The 20,670-nt window shown below is 55.8% G+C and overlaps 1 protein-coding gene across 4 annotated transcripts in view; it reads right to left on the bottom strand.

The window, feature by feature from the left end:
- Positions 1–20,670, bottom strand: part of OSBP2 (oxysterol binding protein 2) — a 78,718-nt gene that overhangs the window by 26,679 nt on the left and 31,369 nt on the right. For 2 of the 4 annotated variants that reach the window (XM_057411091.1, XM_057411102.1), the window contains one exon: positions 181–431. In XM_057411091.1, the coding sequence (XP_057267074.1) occupies positions 181–431 (251 nt within the window). Of the gene's footprint in view, positions 1–180; positions 432–14,228; positions 14,507–17,402; positions 17,446–20,670 lie in introns of those variants that run through there. The other 2 variants (XM_057411115.1, XM_057411107.1) reach the window with 2 other exon arrangements.

The following is a 20,670-nucleotide window of genomic DNA, read 5'->3' as shown; positions in this document are numbered from 1 at the left end:
CCCAACTTCCCGTCCCCTCCCCGTGGCACTGAGCTGGCACCAAGCCCCCAGCCGTGCTCAAGCCCCTCCAGCACACGGCTCCAGCGGGAAGCTGGTGCCTGGGGACAACACGGGGCCATGCCGGGGGGGGAAGAAGGATGGTGGAGGGAGGAGGAGGAGGAGGAAACTACAGCAACTTACGTTGATCATAGCATTGGAGGTGATGCGGAAGAGCGTGGCGCGTTCATTCACCGCCTTGATCTTCTCGCCGCTCTCGGCCGGCAGCTTGAGGTTCTCCAGCTCGCTGAGCGAGCGCTGCAGGGCCGCCCCGTGCTTGGCGATCAGGTCATTGCAAGTGCTCAGATCCTCCAGCTTACTCGAGAGGGTTTTCAACGTGCCGTGCAGCTCGCTCTTGTCTGACTGCGAGGCAGGCTCCTCATCGCCCGAGTCATCTGCAAAGGGAGGGATGGAGGAGAATCAGTTTCCATGGTTACCCCCGGACGTGGCGCGGGCAGGGGACCTCCTGCCTCCCCCCGTGCGCAGGCAGCTCTGCCAGGGATGGGGCTGTGGCCACCGTGGCCCCCAGGAGCAAAGCATGGAGTGTTGGAGCAACACAGGAGTCACCCGGAGCACCGAGGAGGTGACCAAAGGGCTCCCACTGCTGTCACTGAGACTTGGGTCAGGGCTGAGCAACGGGGGGGGGCAAATACCAGGGGAGCCTGGGGCAGTGTGAACCTCCTGAGGGCTCTGCACACTCTGCTTTGGGCAGGATGAACTACTTCACGCAAGGGAAAGGCAAAAAGGCACAGAGCAGCCTTTACCCAAAACCATAATTACAACCTCAGAGGGCAGAAAATCCACGACTGACAGCGCAGGTACAGCACAATCGGTTATTCCAGCAACCCCAGAGCACTGAGGTGACTTAAAACCAGAAAAACAACCTAAAACAGAGCAGTGAGGATAATGCAGCATCTCTTCAGTTTGTCCCACCACTCCCCAGAAGGTGAGGGGCTGCAAGGGGAGGCACTGCCCAAAGCAGATATGAAAAGCCAGAGCAGAGCAGGTCCCGTGCTGGGTCTGCACCACATCCTTGTGGCCAAACTCGAGCCAAGGTTTCTCCAGGTGCACCCAAAACCCACTGAGGCTGCAGAGCAGGGAGCAGCCCCTTCATCTCCCCTCCCTCCAACAGCTTTCTGGATTAGAAAGAGGTGGGGACCAGGAACACTGATCCAAAACTTGTTCAGCCTGGACAAGAGAAGGCTCCTGAAGGGGAGACCTGAGAGCAGCTCCAGTGCCTAAAGGGGCTGCAGGAAAGCTGGAGAGGGGCTTGGGACAAGGGATGTAGGGACAGGCCAAGGGGAATGGCTTGAACCTGCCAGAGGGGAGACTGAGATGAGCTCTTAGGCAGAAGCTCTTCCCTGTGAGGGTGCTGAGGCGCTGGCACAGGGTGCCCAGAGAAGCTGTGGCTGCCCCATCCCTGGCAGTGTTCAAGGCCAGGTTGGACACAGGGGCTTGGAGCAAGCTGCTCTAGTGGAAGGGGTCCCTGCCCGTGGCAGGGGTTGGGGCTGGAGGAGCTTTAAGGTCCCTTCAACCCAAACCATTGTGGGATTCTGTGATTCTATGGCTGGGGGACTCAGAGGGATGAGGCCCAGGTCAGCCAGGCTGAGACACCCAAAAGCTATAAATCACGGACCTCGGGATGCCTCAGTTATGAGGAGAGGGGGGGCATAACATCCCCTTTCTGGGCTGCAAGGGGAGGAGAAAAGCCCATCGTTCACTGACAGGGGTTGGGGTGTATCCATGGCTCATTTATGAGATCTTTCAAAATGCTGTAGATCCTGTGAGTGATGTTCAGCCATCGCTCGTATCCACTGCACTGCTCTTGGGCCAGCTAAGGGCAATGAGAGACAGAGCTGCCTTCATGGAACAGCACCAAGGCTGCTCCCAAGGCAAGAGCCAGAGCAACCTGAAGACAGCAAAGCACTTGGAGTCGAAGCAGCAGCAGAGCACACACGGTGCTGCACCAAGTCTCGTGGCTCTGAAGCTACCCAAAAAGGACATGATGTGACAAGGAAGGACATGGGAGAAGAATTCAAAGCCCTGCTGGGAAACAAGGCACAAAGCAACACAGAATCAGGGCAGCATCTCCCAAAACAGCCACTTGGTCCATCTGCAACCCAGCCCCGAGCATCCTCACACAACAACCATGAGGAGCAGTGGTTAAAGCAGGGAGGTGAAGCTGCTTATGGCCACTGAGGACAAAGGACTACCAGAGCCAGCATTCCCAGTCCCCATGGAAGCTCCCTGAGAACTTCCCAGGGAAGGAGAGCAGCTGGGAGATGGCTGGGGTGCCATGGAGCTGGTGGAACAGCCCCACTCTTAGGGATGGGAGCACACACCGTGCCAGGGAAGTCTCCAGCATACGTGGAAGAAACAGGCAGGGGAAGGGGAATGGCAACAGGCAGGATTTGAAGGGCTCCATCCCAGGAGGGTGCTCAGAGGCACCACGGTGATGGGCATGAGCTTACACCACAGCATTCTGTACGTGCCAGCTGCACGAGATCCAGCAGGAAAATTTAAGCCACTTTTCCACCAGTAAGGAAATAACCAAAACCTCCCTGGAGCCCACTTTCTGCTCCAAATGTTTCCAGTACTCCCACGGTGCCTTTCATTCCGGGGCACACAAAGGCAGGCTGGTCCCAGCAGCACGTACACATCTCCCTGCGCACTGAGCACTGCCTGTACCTGTCCTGAGCTGGTGCACGGGAAGGATGGAGCACGGTGTACCCAGCAGCACACGGATGCTCGCTCGGACAGGGACCTTGTGCTGCTCTGAGCCACCTCCCTGAGGTTTTCCAGGGCAATCTTGGGTACAGGCTGGAATCCATCACCTTCCATAGTCTCCACACAAATACAGCATGAGCTTTCACCGATCTGCTGCACAGCAACACAAGTTCCAGCCGCGGGCATGGATCCAAACGATGCTTGGACAAACATACATGGTGGGAAGGGGGTGGTGGTGGACTTCATACAGGTCAGCCTGGTCCCAGTTCAAGGTGCCTGGGAAGAGACCTTCAAGCTCCTCCAGCTCCAACCCCTGCCACGGGCAGGGACACCTTCCACTAGAGCAGCTTGCTCCAAGCCCCTGTGTCCAACCTGGCCTTGAACACTGCCAGGGATGGGGCAGCCACAGCTTCTCTGGGCACCCTGTGCCAGCACCTCAGCACCCTCACAGGGAAGAGCTTCTGCCTCAGAGCTCATCTCAGTCTCCCCTCTGGCAGGTTAAAGCCATTCCCCTTGGCCTGTCCCTACATCCCTTGTCCCAAGCCCCTCTCCAGCTTTCCTGCAGCCCCTTCAGGCACTGGAGCTGCTCTCAGGTCTCCCCTTCAGGAGCCTTCTCTTCTCCAGGCTGACCCAGCCCAGCTCTCTCAGCCTGGCTCCAGAGCAGAGCTGCTCCAGCCCTCACAGCAGCTCCACAGCCTCCTCTGCACTTGCTCCAACAGCTCCACATTCCCTCTTGTGCTGAGGGCCCGGGAACATGCTCACATCCTGCCCACACCATGCATTCTGAAGCAGGCACCCCGCGAGCTGAGCCACTTCCTCCCCATCTCACACTTGGTTGTGACTTCCAGGCAGTGTTGTGCCTGTTGTTTGTAGGGCACTCCATGAGCGGTTGCCATGGGAACAGCAGCATCACATAAACCAGGAAGATTATTTTTGGCTCTGATGCTATTTAATCCATGTAACATGGATGGGCAGCCACCGTCCCTAAGCTTTCCTGTGCTTGCTCCTCAGCCCAGAGAGCAACACAAGCCCTCAGTGCCCAGGGCAGCTCCTCGCCAGGAGGCCGTTAAGGCAGGAGCTCTCTTTAGAGCCCGTTTTCCAGCTCTAAAATACCCCTCAGCTAAATTCTTCCCATCACTTGCTACTTCCCCGGAGCTGGTGGGGAGCCGCCGGTGGAGGCATGACGTGGGGACTTCCCTGTACTGGGAATGCTCCTGCCTGCATCACCGCCCACGGGGAAGGCAGTGACACGGAGCCCGCCAGAGGCTGCACCATGCTCCCACCCAGCCTGCTCAGGGCTTCAGAGCCGGGCAGAGCCTTTCCATGGGATAACCAGGAGGAAAAGGACTGAAGGGATCAGCGTTAGACTCCAAAACTTCCAAACTGCAGCCGGAGCCTGGCTGCGACACCTCCAGCCCAAAGCACCACCACTACACGGCACCACCCCAGTGAGTCCCTGCTTGCCTCCCTTTCCAGGTCCAGCACCTACATCCCGCACCTTCCTTCTCCACCCTGTGAGTAGAAACCTTCCCGAGCACCCTCGGCTTCCTCATTCTTCCTACATCACCTTCTCCCTGAGCCGCTACCACCACTCACCGGAGCCCCTGGAGCCTCCCAAAGGCAGGGCTGCCCTGTGCAAGGAATGGAACCTACCTTGCTGCTGGCAAGGAAGGGAATGAGCAGAAGAGGGAGCTGGAAGTGTGGAATCAGTGCTGCAGGAGCCACGCCAAGAGACTGGCTCCTGCACCACGGCTCTGCAGCGCCAGGAACCCACCGAGGATGCCCAGAGAAGCTGTGGCTGCCCCATCCCTGGCAGTGTTCAAGGCCAGGTTGGGCACAGGGGCTTGGAGCAAGCTGCTCTAGTGGAAGGTGAGTGGCTCCCAAAGCAGGGGAGCCCAGCCCCATCGCTGCTGCACTCACAGACCCAGCAGCAGCATGTTCAGAGCAGCAGCATGAGACTGCTGTCAGAGACAATAAAGCTTCCGACTGAAAACGCAGAGCTTCACCTTTCCCAAGAGCCCCTCTATGCTCAGCCCTCAGGTCAGTGTTTATCACCACCTCAGGCCACTATGAACACTTAGCACCCCTATTTCCTTCCAGCACTTACAAAGGAGCATCCATTTAATGCCTACACATCTCTGTCACCTGGTTTTGGGGCTCTGATCCCCAGAGCCAACCCCCAGCCCTTGATGATGACAAAGGCAGCCTTATGTGTCTGTACCAGGGATCTAACTCCAGCTGGCTGATCCAGGGACAATGAACCTCTGCTGAAGTCCTGCCCCCTCCTTCCCTTGCCCAGGGGAAGGAGAAAGCTCCATCCACACCATAGCCAGCAGTAGGTGGTGCCTGGCCATTGCCTGGGGAAACACCACCAGAGCAGAGTGGAAGGACCACGGGATGCTCAAGGGATGCAGTGTGCCAAGAGGTGCCTGCAAAAAAGATGGAGGATTCACTTCTACAACCAGGAGCAGTCCCAGAGCATCCCCACTGCACCCACCCCAAAACCATCACCTTGTTGAGCCATCCGAGGAGCATCACAGACTGTGCCTCAGTATCCCCCCCACTGCCAGCCAGAGCCAGTGCCTGGGAACCATAGAACCACAGAATCCCACAATGGTTTGGGTTGAAGGGACCTTAAAGCTCCTCCAGCTCCAACCCCTGCCACGGGCAGGGACACCTTCCACTAGAGCAGCTTGCTCCAAGCCCCTGTGTCCAACCTGGCCTTGAACACTGCCAGGGATGGGGCAGCCACAGCTTCTCTGGGCACCCTGTGCCAGCGCCTCAGCACCCTCACAGGGAAGAGCTTCTGCCTAAGAGCTCATCTCAGTCTCCCCTCTGGCAGGTTAAAGCCATTCTCCTTGGCCTGTCCCTGCAGGCCCTTGTCCCAAGCCCCTCTCCAGCTTTCCTGCAGCCCCTTTAGGCACTGGAATCACAGCACATTTGCTGGGTTTGGAGAGGATAAAGCAACAGTGTGGGACAGGGATGGGATGGACACAACACAACCCAACTGCAAAATACTATAGGAAAACAGCAATTTTTCACCCTCAGCCTCCTTTTTCCCAGCTCCACCCTTGTGCACCTTCTGCCCTTCCCCACATCTGTCCTGGAGCTTTGTATCTAAATCCCTGAAACATTCCACATTTATTTGGTAAAAGCCTTTTCTCCCCACAGAGCAGAGCAGAGCTGGTCCATGAGAGCAGCAAGCAGCAAGCCAACCTCTGCTGTGGCAATCCCAGACAAACCTTCGGGCCCTTGCTCCCCACAGATGTTTCCACAAGTAAATACCACAGAAACCAATCCCACCTCCTTAGGAGATTCCCCATTTAACCCGACATCAACCAGAGTCCCTGCTGACACCAGGGGAGGGATTCAGGAACGCCAGCCCTTCCTGCCTGGGATTATCCAGATCTCTTGGAAGCGCTGAGCGCCCATCGTTGCTCAACCAGAGCAATTTCCACGTTGGCACTAGAAGACACATCTGCTTTCATCCCTTTTAATAGCTATGAATATTAAATGGAAATGGGTATCTATATTTAATAGTCTAGCCTGGCTGCCAGAAGATAGATGGGTTTTGCAGCACCTCCAGCTGCAGGCACAGGAGGTTCTTTTGTGGTTACAAAGAATGAGGCTGGAAATGAAGCACCAAAATAGCACAGCAAATAATCACCCATAAATCATTCCAAACTCGGGTGATCACTTCCCAACTATCACCAGCCCTGCTGATGCAAAGGGAAAGCTGTTCAAGCACATGGAGGCTTAAAAACAGCAAATGGTGGGTGCTTGTGGCAAGCAGGGACATCTCCTGAAGTCACGTGCAGTGGAAGCTGACCATGGGCCAAGCAGGAGGACCCCAACCCGGTGATGGGGCTCCACAGAACAAACCCAGAGCAAATAACACTTGCCCCATTATAGCACAGGACCACGAGCTACCCTTGTGGTAAGGGTCTTGGAACCAGTGAAGCTACAGCAGGGATGAATCCTGACCCACCTTGTGCTGTCAGGCTCCTTTCCTAGGAATTACCTCCTAAAACACAAGCCTGACCGTGGAGCAGACATGCCAGGCCATGGATGCACAGAAAGGACTTGTTTCTTGAAAAGCAAAGCAGTGGGAAAGCACAACTTATTCCTATTACAATTACTGCAGCATTCCCAGTCCAGCTACTGAACATCTTAACACTGATGATGGCACCAGTCAATGAGGCTCATCAGCAAACACTGCACCTCATCTGGACCGTGCCCATTCTCCTCCCAGCACATACAGGATCCTCCGATCACCCAATCCCCTGAGCAACCCCAATAGCTGTTAGGTGAGGCTACCAAGACGTACATAGGGCTGGGCATGCCAAACAGCAGGGTATCAACTCAAAACAGGATGGGAGAAATGTAGAGCAATCCAACCCAACAGAGAGGTTAGCGGGAAAGGGGCCAATGATCATGGAATCCCAGCCTGGTCTGTGCTGAAGGGACCTTAAAGCTCCCCCAGCTCCAACCCCTGCCACGGGCAGGGACCCCTTCCACTAGAGCAGCTTGCTCCAAGCCCCTGTGTCCAACCTGGCCTTGAACACTGCCAGGGATGGGGCAGCCACAGCTTCTCTGGGCACCCTGTGCCAGCGCCTCAGCACCCTCACAGGGAAGAGCTTCTGCCTCAGAGCTCATCTCAGTCTCCCCTCTGGCAGGTTAAAGCCATTCCCCTTGGCCTGGCCCTACAGTTCTATCACTACAGGCCCTCTCTGGCATCCTTGTAGCCCCCTTCAGACTCTGGAAGCTGCTCAGAGGTCACCAGCAGCTTCTCTTCTCCAGGCTGAACAGCCCCAACTCTCTCAGCCTGTCCCATACAGGAGGTGCTGCAGGCCCTGCTCATCCTCGTGGCCTCCTCTGGACTTGCTCCAACAGCTCCATGTCCTTGTGCTGGGGACACCAGAGCTGTACACAGAACCAGGCCGAGTCCCCAGTCAGCACGTTACCCAGGACAGCCCTGCAGGGAGACCCACCCTGTCTCTGGCTTCAGGACCAGCTCCACCAGGCCAGTGGACACTGACCCCACAGACACCAGATCTGTCCTAAACAACCAAATCGTTTGCTGCTGACAGATGAACAAAAGCAATGAGGAAATGTACAAACCGTGGCATTTAATTGTGCCTGTTCCCTAAGTCACTCAATCCTTTAGGATCCAGGGATTACTATGGATGCGCACAGCAATCCTGTGCTGAAATGCAGGAGATGCGGCAGTTTGGTGGCACCACAAGTGTGGGAAGAGGTCCCCATGTCTCTGCACGAGCTGCAGGCAGGAGCAGCTTGCCCAGCCCGAAGCAGGACAGCAGCATCAGCAATGGCACAACACTGAAATGTCCTGGTACCCGGGAGGCCATGAGCTGTCTTCAGAGCAGACACCCACAGACGTGACCGCGGCGGCCATGGGGAGATGCTCTCTCCTTGCACAAACAGCAGCAGTGGCAGCGCCTTGGCACGCAGCTACGGAAAACCACCGGAGGTCTTGGATGTCCTCCCGAGTGCATCACTGAGCATCCATTTTTAATGATGCTTAAGCATTTTCCACCCTCAGGTCTAGCTACGATTTCAGCAGCGCGAGGCCTCTCCTGACATCCACCAGTGACCCACGGCAGCGCTGATGGGAGCTGGGAACCGGACAGCATGAGACAGGCACATAAGCGAGCACACACTGCACCCCACACAGGAGAACATCATCCCTGCGGCAAGCAGGAGTGCTCCCAGGGGGGTCACAGAATCACAGAGTCACAGCCTGGTTTGTGTCGGGAGCCAGCTCCTCCAGCTCCAACCCCTGCCACGGGCAGGGACCCCTTCCACTAGAGCAGCTTGCTCCAAGCCCCTGTGTCCAACCTGGCCTTGAACACTGCCAGGGATGGGGCAGCCACAGCTTCTCTGGGCACCCTGTGCCAGCGCCTCAGCACCCTCACAGGGAAGAGCTTCTGCCTCAGAGCTCATCTCAGTCTCCCCTCTGGCAGGTTAAAGCCATTCCCCTTGGCCTGTCCCTACATCCCTTGTCCCAAGCCCCTCTCCAGCTTTCCTGCAGCCCCTTTAGGCACTGGAGCTGCTCTCAGGTCTACCCTTCAGGAGCCTTCTCTTCTCCAGGCTGCCCCAGCCCAGCTCTCTCAGCCTGGCTCCAGAGCAGAGCTGCTCCAGCCCTCACAGCATCTCCATGGCCTCCTCTGGACTCACTCCAACAGCTCCACGTCCCTCTTGTGCTGCTGCCCCAGAGCTGGATCAGGGCTGCAGGGGGGGTCTCCCCAGAGCACAGCAGAGGGGCAGGATCCCCTCCCTCGACCTGTGAACAAAGATGCCCACCTGATCTCCATAGCTCTTGACAAAGGGAACACATGACAGGGGCTGAAGACACAAATCACCCCATATCACAGCCTGGTTTTCCCTTACCATTATCAGTAGTAGTATATTGTACTTCAGTTATTAAACTGTTCTTATCTCAAGCCATGGGTTTTACATCCTTCCAATTCTCTCCCCGTCGTGCTTGGGGCTGAGCGAGCAGCTGCTGGTGCCGAGTTGCCAGCTGGGTTTAAACCACACCACCATTAAAGCATGCCCTTATGTGCATCTAAATCCACCCATGCTCAGCTTACTGGTGTGTAAGAGGATCGGGGCAGGTGTAAGTTACCCACCTTCCTCCAATTCCCAAAGGTCAGGACACACCAGCGCCAAGGGAGCAACGCTGCAGGACCTGGAAGTCACCCTGCCCCTTTGCTCTGCTGCCCAGCACGTAACTGAGAGCTCCAGGCATGGGGAGGGGCAAGAGGGTCACAAGCAGCCCCGCAGAAGGCATCTGACACCCCCTTCCTACTGTGTTTGCTTTGGATTTCAATGCTGCTCCTCTGGTCCCTGCGGGCAGGCAGGCAGAGCCCCAGAGCAAACACCTGCACCAGCCTGCCCTGAGCACCAGGACAGCCTCGGTAAGGGCTTGAACTGGAGGGAAAGACAAACCCTCAGTTAGCCCCTTGGTAGGGAAGGATTTTCCAGCAGAGAGCAAGGGGAAGCTATGGGGAAACGCAGAATCCAACCTGAATATCAGAGACCTCAATGGGGTATAGAGCAAACCTGCACTGGGACTGGGGAACGCAGGGAGTGCGCAGTGCTGGGACCCCACCATGGGCTGGAGCCTCACAGACACATATGGTGACAGGTCTAAACCCCTTCCCTGCTCCTTCCCCTCCTGCCTTCTACTCGCTGGGCACCCAGCCTTTCCAAAGAGGCCAGAGCAGGCAGTGCACACAGCCCTGTTCTGCTCGAAGGGGACACAAGAGCGATCAGCAATGGGCACACATCCCCAACACCACAGCTCCTACAGAGGGAAAGGTGACTTCAGCAGTCCCACTCAGTGACAGATTCAAGCCAGGGCCCTGTCACACATTCAGAGCCCACAGAATCACAGAATCCCAGCCTGGTTTGGGTTGGAAGGGACCTTAAAGCTCCTCCAGCTCCAACCCCTGCCACGGGCAGGGACCCCTTCCACTAGAGCAGCTTGCTCCAAGCCCCTGTGTCCAACCTGGCCTTGAACACTGCCAGGGATGGGGCAGCCACAGCTTCTCTGGGCACCCTGTGCCAGCACCTCAGCACCCTCATAGGGAAGCACAGCAGGTTACCCTTAAGTTCTCAAGCCCCTGCCAGGTGAAGGGGAGCCTCAACATGCTCTGCAGGACCACAAAGCAGGATGGCAGCAGCTTGCTGGGGCTGGCCACACACTGCTCTTGTCACAGCAGCTACTATGGATGATTTACTGCAGGAAGATCCTCTGAAGCAGGAGTTTACCCCTGGATTCCCTCCCCTGTCAGCAGCCCTCAGTCCAGGTTCGCCTGGGGAAGTGCAAGGACCGGAGAAGGTCAGCCTGCTGTGATGCGGCATCTTCTCGTGCTGTGCTGGCTCAGTGCAGCCTTGTCAGTAGAAAGGGAATAAACTACAGAATTCCATTTCTGCTGTGCACAGGGCCCCTCTTGGCAGAGCCATTCAGATGGAGCTGGGAGCTCGACTCCTCTCCAATTCTGTAAGTGCATTTCTGGTCTCTAATCACACCCTCAGCCTGGCAGGGCGACCACTTCCCCCCTAATTACTCTGCTTTGTATTTAAGGCACAGCTAATAAACCCAGATCATTAGTGACTGCTGCCCAGGAGCTCCAAGGAGGAGAACATCTCCTGCCTAGTGCCAAACCGCTCTGGCACCCATCCTGCACCGCCAGCACTGGCAGTGTACCCAAACCCACCAGCACCTGCATGTCCTTGGGGCACATCCTCCTTCCACCAAGCAGGAACCATTTCCATGATCCCTTAGAAATGAAGGGGAAAGGGGCAGAGAGGGCATGAGTCCCATAGACAGTGAGAAAGGGCAGAGACTTCATTTCAGCAGGGACCTGCTCGAGTGAGTGCAGAGGAGGCCACGGAGCTGCCGCAAGGGCTGGAGCAGCTCTGCTCTGGAGCCAGGCTGGGTCAGCCTGGAAAGGGGAGACCTTAGGGCAGCTCCAGTGCCTAAAGGGGCTGCAGGAAACCTGGAGAGGGGCTTTGGACAAGGGCCTGTAGGGACAGGCCAAGGGGAATGGCTTTAACCTGCCAGAGGGGAGATGGAGATGAGCTCTTAGGCAGAAGCTCTTCCCTGTGAGGGTGCTGAGGCGCTGGCACAGGGTGCCCAGAGAAGCTGTGGCTGCCCCATCCCTGGCAGTGTTCAAGGCCAGGTTGGACACAGGGGCTTGGAGCAAGCTGCTCTAGTGGAAGGGGTCCCTGCCCGTGGCAGGGGTTGGAGCTGGGTGAGCTTTAAGGTCCCTTCCAACCCAAACCAGGCTGGGATTCTGTGAACTATGGAAAACCCTGAGAACATCTGAATTAGAAAGCTGTTAAATTTGTGGGGGAAGAACAGAACAAACGAAGCACGCTGTGCTCTGTGCCACTCGCTGCTGCAGGGAGGTCAAGGCCACCTAATGCCTTCCCAGTCCCAAACCAGAAATAATCTGACCTGAACCACCCCTGGGACACATCTCCCTGGGTTCACTCCCGTAGTTCCCGAGGTCTCCCTGAAGCCCCAGCACTGTTTCACCACTGCCCACCTTCCCCTCCATTGCCACACAACAGCAGCCAGCCTGGGTTCAGCTTTTTGTGAGAATAATTCTGGTTTGGGGCATTTTATCCTGCACTGAAGCCTGGTTACATAAAGTGCTGCGCCTGCATGAGCACATCTCCTGTTCCACACGTGTCCTTACATCACCCAGCGAGAGAAAGGGCTTGAGGAGAACCAAAGGAACAACCGGGATTTGACAGAAAAGCTTTTCGATTCTTCCTGTCATCTGAAGCCTGCTGTAAACCCCCCATCACTTGAGTTTTGATTTGGCCTCTTTGCCTTTCCCCTGCCTCTGCCTTTCCTGGGGAAGGAAATCACATTTAGCTACAATAACTTCTTGTGAGGTGATGCTTGAGAGCAGGATGGGGATGGGATGCGCGGCCACTGCACAGGGAGCGGCTCAAGGGGCGGCTCATGCTCACACCCCACACACTCAGAAGGAAGTGGGTGGTGGTGACCTTAACACTTGTGTCTAAAGAAGATGGGATCTCATCCCCAGCTGAAGATGTCCCTGCTCACTGCAGGCAGCTGGACTACACCAGGTTTAAGGTTCCTTCCGACCATAACTATCCTATGATCTCACCTACCTTCGGGCAGCCAGACATGGAATGGCCAAACCCGAGCAGATCCATGCCCACACTTCCCTCAGGGTCAGAGGTGACCTATTTTGGGAGGAAGGGAACACCTCTTGGAGGTGCTGGTTCTCTACTGACAACAAGGACAGCACTGGGTCAAGCTTTTACATTGGAGATAACATGATCCCACCTAGTGTGAGGCAAGATGAAACCTACACAGGACAAGTGACACGAGTCCTACTGGATTCCTGTAGGAGGAGATACTTGATTCCTGAAGAATTTTTTGTCCAATTTGCCCCTTTTCCTTCCTTAAACCTATTAATTGTCCCAAACTACAGGAAAGGAGTAACTATGACATGTGAGCACCAAGGAAGCCAAGGAGTGCATCACCCAGCACCACCAGTGCAGCAGGCACAGGCCCTCTAGGCACCACAGCAACTCAACACAACACAGGAAGGACTGAGCTGTCAGTGCCTTAGAGCAGAGAAGGTCAAGAGCATCCTGCAAACCCTCGTTTCTCCCCATCACCCCTTCTCCTTTGCCGTGAGCACCCTGGGTTCATTTGGCCACTCCACCAAGGAAGCAACACAGAAGTGGTCCAAATGCAAGGCAGGGGCCAACCCCCCCAGAGCTGGTCTGCATCGCAGCATCCAACCGAGGAAAAACACACCCAAAGTGTTCATCAGCACATCCAGAACAGGGAATTCTGCCCCAAAGCAGCCCTGATCCACACAGGGCATCACTTGCTCCAGAAAGGACACAGCTGAGCTCTCCTGGGACTGGCAATGGGAAATGGCTGGAATAACCTCAGGAGCAGTAACAGATGGGAGATGAGAGTGCACAGCCTGAAGTTACAGCTCACCACCACTCAGGTGCTGCTGAGAACATCTCTGCCCCTCCTGGGACATCAGACTACAGCATGGGCAGGGTGGATTACAGTGCAAACACCATCACCACAGAATCATCCCACAATGGGTTGGGTTGGAAGGGACCTTGCAGCTCCTCCAGCTCCAACCCCTACCACGGGCAGGGACCCCTTCCACTAGAGCAGCTTGCTCCAAGCCCCTGTGTCCAACCTGGCCTTGAACACTGCCAGGGATGGGGCAGCCACAGCTTCTCTGGGCACCCTGTGCCAGCGCCTCAGCACCCTCACAGGGAAGAGCTTCTGCCTCAGAGCTCAGCTCAGTCTCCCCTCTGGCAGGTTCAAGCCATTCCCCTACAGGCCCTTGTCCAAAGCCCCTCTCCAGGTGCCTCAGCAGCCTCACAGGAAAGAGACTCTCCCATTTCACCTCAACTGCAAAGTCATTTGGCTTTTAACTGAACATTTACTGAAACCACAACCAGGTCTGACCAGGCTGCAGCAGGAACCACCTTCCCCATGATAAAACAACCAATTCCTCTCTGTGATATTACAGACACATAATAAGAACAATCTACCATCAAATGTAACTCCCTTAGCAGGAAAACGCAGTAAATCCGAACCAGGGGTGATTCTAACACCTGATAAAGCAGAAAGAGCAAGCTGCCACACATTACAAACCTCAAACCAAACCCAGAAGGACATTGCACGTGATTCCCCAGAGTCCCATCCCTGCTGCCACGTGAACGCCAGCAATGGGCCCGCGCGGAGCATGGTCTGTATCTCCCTGTGTCCCAGGGCTCCTGTATGGGGTTAAACACCCCCCATCACCCCAAGAATGCACCTCGCCCGCTGGCGCAGCCCCTCCATCGCTCCCGAGGAGCCCAGGCCAGGCCAGATCCCTGCGGCACAGCGGGAGGACGCCGGGAATGCCACTAACCCTGGTGAAATTTATTCAGGCAGGCGGCGTTGCAGAAGGCGCGGATGGATCCCGTCTCCCAGCAGCCCCTACCCTTCATCCCCACAGCGGGACCGCTCTCGCAGAGGCTGTGTGCGACATGGCTCGTGGCTTTAGGATGGAGAAGAAGGGAAAGAGAAAGAAAGGAGAAATGAAAACGTCCAAATGTCCTTCTCCAGCAGCAGCGCGGCGGCCGCAGCGCTGCACTTACGGCTCCACGCTGCCCACCACCACCGCTTGCCACATGCTGTCAGCAGAGCACAGCAACCATCAAACCACCCTCTTACCAGCATGCACCACGGAGCCAGGCTTAACTCCCTCCCTGCCAGAAACAGGCAGCATCCTGCCCAAAAACAGGGGGGAAAAGGAAAACCTGAAGCGCAGGCGTCCTGCCAGGGGAGGTGTCGCTGGGGCTGCCTCCGGAGCAATGCGGGTGGATATTCAGCCTGAAAACCAAAGGGATGCTCTTTTTGGGGGGAAGAAGGTATTTAGGGGCTTGTCCCTTTAAATGCTGCTGGAGGTTATTTTTAGGCCCTCTGCTTAAAATATACAACAGAATTTATTTGTAGCTGAAACTTCATTATACATTTTCCTCACGCCGCTGCTTCCATCCCCCAGCAGCTCAAGAACAAAACCTCTGAGGTTTCACAACCACGTGGCTCCCGAGGTCTGTTTTCTCCCCCCTCCGCAGTGGGATGATTGGATTTTCCCAACCTTTCCCATTTTACAGGTCTGGGGGATTTGAGCGCGTTGAGGGGGAAATGCGGCATAAGTCACAGTTCATAGAATCATGGAATCAACCAGGATGAAAAAGCCCTTTAAGCTCTCCCAGTCCAACCGTTCCCAGCAGTGCCAAAGCCACCACTGCCCCATGGCACTGAGGCCTCGTCTCCACGGGGTGTGAACACTTGCAGGGACGGTGACTGCAGCCCTGCCCTGGGCAGCCTGTTCCAATGCCTGAGCACCCTCTGGGGCAGGAATTGTTCCTCAGCTCCATCTAAACCTGCCCTGGGGCAGCTTGAGGCCGTTTCCTCTTGTCCCATCCCTTGTTCCTTGGGAGCAGAGCCCAGCCCCTCCTGGCTCCATCCTCCTCTCAGGCAGTTGTAGAGGGAAATTCAGTGTGCTGGGCAGTAACACACAGCCACAGCATGGGATGCTGGAGACCACCCACTGGCAAGTACCAACATGTAGTAAGAGCTCATACTTGTAGGTATCTCCCTTTAGCTGTACTGCAAGAACCTTACAGCAAAGAGGGCAAGGCTCATAGTCCATCTTCTAAACTGCGATTGCTCTTTGTATCCATACCTTAAAAAAGAGGCAGGAACTCTGCAAGATTCTGAGTAGAAAAGGGACAAATCCTGGCAAAACAAGCTACTGCCTCACTATGCCTTGGAGGCAGGGAAACCCCAGGCTAGCAAGGTACATGCATGCAAAAACATTTATGCCCTTGCCTGCAGACATGTTCATGCTTTACGGAAGAACCAGCCACTTTTCAAGAGGAAAAAGCCACAACCACCACAAGACCAGCAAGTGTTAACTGGAGGGAGAGGCCTTGGTGGGGTTTAAGCACTTCATTTCTGTTATCAGGTCCAAGAACCAGATGGAGCCAGGATCTGTGCCTGACACTAACATCAGAGCCAATACATCTGTGTCTATGTATCAGTGTGTGTACACGCACACCCCAAGAGAGGCAGGCATACACGTGCACACACACACGGATACACATCTCTCATACACACAGAATCCCAGCCTGGTTTGGGTTGAAGGGACCTTAAAGCTCCTCCAGCTCCAACCCCTGCCATGGGCAGGGACACCTTCCACTAGAGCAGCTTGCTCCAAGCCCCTGTGTCCAACCTGGCCTTGAACACTGCCAGGGATGGGGCAGCCACAGCTTCTCTGGGCACCCTGTGCCAGCGCCTCAGCACCCTCACAGGGAAGAGCTTCTGCCTCAGAGCTCAGCTCAGTCTCCCCTCTGGCAGGTTAAAGCCATTGCCCTTGGCCTGTCCCTACATCCCTTGTCCAGAGCCCCCCTCCAGAGGTCAGGATGAAATGTCTCCTTACTTCCTACAGGAAATACTCAAACCACGATGTTCTCACTGAGCGAGAGGCAAGTCAGTACATGAGCCAGAGGTGGGAAAGGGTTTGGTCACCCAGGGGTGGCCCAGGGGAGCAGGAAAACACCAGGAGAAGAATGATGAATGAGAGGAGCCAGAGGAGGAAATTCCACCACCCTGTGGCACACGCAGCATCCCGAGGGACACACGCTGCCTCCCAGACCACCAGCTCTACCCTCAGGCTCCAGTGACAGTATCAAACCATTCTGTTTGCAGACAACTATCAGATAGCAAAAAACACCCCGTACCTTGATGCTTCCACCTTCCAAACACCTGGTGTGGAAGCAAACCAGGCAGGAATTTTGCTGGGACGATGATGTAGTTCGGTTTTAGTCTGACTCCTTCATCCAAACGCAACACCAAATCGGTCTCCACTTTGGTTTTGCATTTCAACTTCAAATGTTTTCTGGTTTCCTGTTCCCGAGCGTGACCACTACCACAGAGCCCCATCACAGCTCCAAGGTCTCTGCTCTTTAGTGACATTTCCTTTTCTCATCATTCTCATTCAACTCATCCGGAAAGCACCCATAGCCCTTAATTTTGGAGCATCTTTGTACCTATATACATCTATCTCCCAAGCCAACCCGTGAAACATGAGGTGAATTTAAAATCCCAGAGCTCCAGGTGGACGGAGGCACTGGAACAACTCAAATTCAAGCCCATCCATTAAAAATGCATGCGAAACACTTGATTTGTAGCAGTTGAAACACCTTCCCTCTGGTTTAGGTGCAGAAAGCAGTGCTGGGTGCAGTGGGGAGCATGGGCTGTCCCATGCAAGGACTTGCTGTGCCTCTGCAAGCTCTGAAGACCACTTGCACATGGGGAGAGTCATCCCTTTATGAACTTAGACATCAGTTTCAGCATCCAACCAATTTCAAGGTCTCCCTCAAACACTTTCACCCCCATTGCACACCCGAAAGGAGCACAGCCCCACAAGCTCCAAGCCCCAGCACTCAGCCAGTACCAGCATTCCAGAGCCCAGCATTCCAGAGCCCAGCCCTCCTCCTGCCCCGTTAGAGGCTGTAGTGATGGGATTACATACTGCGCTTCCCACAGCACCTCCTCCTCATCCAGGGCTCGGGAGGCTGCGGCTCCACGACGAGGGGACGTGTGCTGGGAGATTACAACTGCAGGGCTCCAACCAGAGGTGATGGTTCCCTTGGGATGCTCTCTGCAGGCTCCGTATCCTCATTGCTTCCCTTCCCGTTCCCTCTCCTCTCTGCAGATCTCATTCCCCCAGCACTCGGGGCTGGGAGATACCTCCTCCTTCTCCTCTTCCTCCTCCTCCTCCTCCTTTCCGTCCTCCTCCTCTCCCTGTCCCACACTGCCCCAGCACACAGCAGGCATGGAACAGGCTCAGAGAAAACAGGAACGTTGGACATCCCAGCTGGCTGGGTTTGGAAGAGCACCGAGACCTCTCCTGCGGCGTTAGAGAGCAACAACAGCCACACGGGGACAGGCTCCTCACCACATTCCAAGTCCTCACTTCAAACCATATGGGGGCCAGCACGGCAAAGCACCTTCAAATAACTCTGGGGGCTTCTGCACACAGTGGAACCCTGTACAAGACACTCATTAGAATAACTACTATGGTATAACAGAGTTATCCTGACACAGACCTGCCAAACCCTGACCTGAAAATGCTGCTTCCACATGGCCCTGCTCTAGAATTCATTTCCAGGAGGGAGCTGCTTACTCCCAGCACCCAAGTGATTTTCTCGCTCCACACTGAAGGGACCATCTCTGCCCCCTGCAGACACAGGGAAGAAAGGGCCACCCTTCCCCTAGCAGAAACCTCCAGCGTTGGAAGGCACCATCACATCTCCATAACCTGTTTCTTTTCTTTTGGTTTTACCATTTGACTTTAATACTCTTCCTGGAATGCTGGGTGCTCCTCACACCGCCCCAGACGCCTGCCTTTCTAAAGTGTGATGCTCCAGTAACACCCGTAGTTACCCACACAAGTGAGAAATAAAATGCGTTTTGAATACAAACCTACCCGAAAGCAGCCAAAACACCACTAATTTCCATTGTAGATTATTATATATATATAGAAATATATACAGTATTGATTGGTGATTCTCCCCTTCTCTGTGGAGACCCCTCCCTTGCAGCCCTGATCCAGCTCTGGGGCAGCAGCACAAGAGGGACGTGGAGCTGTCAGAGCGAGGCCAGAGGAGGCCATGGGGATGCTGCAAGGGCTGGAGCAGCTCTGCTCTGGAGCCAGGCTGAGAGAGCTGGGCTGGCTCAGCCTGGAGAAGAGAAGGCTCCTGAAGGGGAGACCTGAGAGCAGCTCCAGTGCCTGAAGGGGCTGCAGGAAAGCTGGAGAGGGGCTTGGGACAAGGGATGTAGGGACAGGCCAAGGGGAATGGCTTGAACCTGCCAGAGGGGAGACTGAGCTGAGCTCTGAGGCAGAAGCTCTTCCCTGTGAGGGTGCTGAGGCGCTGGCACAGGGTGCCCAGAGAAGCTGTGGCTGCCCCATCCCTGGCAGTGTTCAAGGCCAGGTTGGACACAGTGGCTTGGAGCAAGCTGCTCTAGTGGAAGGGGTCCCTGCCCGTGGCAGGGATTGGAGCTGGAGGAGCTTTAAGGTCCCTTCCAACACAAACCAGGTCCCAGCAAACACCCCTCCACCGCTGCCTGGCAGAAGCAGCACTCCATCCATCCATCCATCCATCCATCCATCCATCCATCCATCCATCCATCCATCCATCCATCACCAATGGAGCCAGTGGAAGAGGCCACATGCTACTACTCAGGAAACATTTCCTTGCAATAAAACTAAACCTGAGCAGAACACAAGATAGAACCATCCTACCCTCTCACAGCTGACCCTCACTTCCCAGCATGTTCATTTGAACTGAAACACTCCTCAACAACAATCACCCGTTTCCCAAGTTGGATCCCAAAGGAGCATCTGCCAGCAGCCAAGCTGATTCCAACGCCAGGAGCCAGAAGCTGCAGGAGCACAAAGCACCACAAGATGCCAGCACAGCCCGGCTGGAGGAGCCGTGTCCACCCCGGCAGCTCAGTGTGCACTGTTCTGATGCCATCACGGGGTCCCCATGGGCTCTGAGCACCCGGAGCCAACCTGGCCCCAGGGAAAGAGCTGAGATGCTGGGGGTAGGAGTAGCAGCGCTCCCCCCCATGGGAGCTGCTCTCCTGCCCCATGCAGAGCATTGGAGCAGGGTCTGACTGCCAAACCCCTCTCCTGGAAGTCATCCATCAAGCACAGGCAAGCAAATACCTTCAGCACTGGGCCCTCTGCAGGGACATCTCCCATGCAGGAGCTGGGGAGCCTCAGGGCAAATCCTGCTGAGTGTTCACCGGAGTCAGGGCTTCATGGAAGAGGGTGCCAGAGGAGGATAAACCCTCCCCTGCTGCCCTACCTTGGCACAGAGCACGGAGCAAACCACCAGCAACCCTGTGCTGCATCCTGAATCACAGCATCCTCTTCACCAGACCCTGCAGGGACAGGCCAAGGGGAATGGCTTGAACCTGCCAGAGGGGAGACTGAGATGAGCTCTTAGGCAGAAGCTCTTCCCTGTGAGGGTGCTGAGGTGCTGGCACAGGGGTGTAGAGCAGGAGCTGACTTGCTCCATGTGATACGACCCACACTGCAGCAGGGATTCCTTCCTGTCCTCCACTGCTCGCTGTGGACCAGCTCTGCCGCCTGCACCGCTGCCCAGCCAGCCCCCAGGGACGTGCTGCAGGCTTCCTGGAGGGATCAAGCTTTCATCTCATCACAGGCTCATCCCAGGCTGACTCATTTCTAATCAGGAGCTATTGTTATTGTCAGGTCAAAACCGAGTTTCCTCAGGCTTTTTCCGTGCCAGTGAAAAAAAGAACCACTTGGGAGTTTCAGAGGCCTAAAAATAACACTGAAATCCAGGGAAGTGCTGACGTGAGCTGGAAACGCTCCCCCTGGAGTTCCCGGAGATGAAAATCCTCATTAGAGAACCTACTGAGAAGCTCCCCATGAACACACAGTGCTTGAGCCCAGAACCCCGCCGTGTGCTGGGCTGCACCCCCAGAGCGTGAGCAGCAGCTCAGGGAGGGGATCCTGCCCCTCTGCTGTGCCCTGGGGAGACCCCCCTGTAGCCCTGATCCAGCTCTGGGGAGCAGCACAAGAGGGATGTGGAGCTGTTGGAGCGAGTGCGGAGGAGGCCATGGGGATGCTGCGAGGGCTGGAGCAGCTCTGCTCTGGAGCCAGGCTGAGAGAGCTGGGCTGGGGCAGCCTGGAGAAGAGAAGGCTCCTGAAGGGGAGACCTGAGAGCAGCTCCAGTGCCTGAAGGGGCTGCAGGAAAGCTGGA

This window comes from Pezoporus wallicus, unplaced genomic scaffold (assembly GCF_028554395.1).
Source record: "Pezoporus wallicus isolate ANWC-B61680 ecotype Strahan unplaced genomic scaffold, APGP_CSIRO_Pwel_v1 contig_8226, whole genome shotgun sequence".
Lineage (NCBI taxonomy): Eukaryota > Metazoa > Chordata > Aves > Psittaciformes > Psittacidae > Pezoporus > Pezoporus wallicus.
The sequence above is the reverse complement of the archived record's forward strand: the minus strand, read 5'-3'. Positions and strand labels throughout refer to the sequence as shown.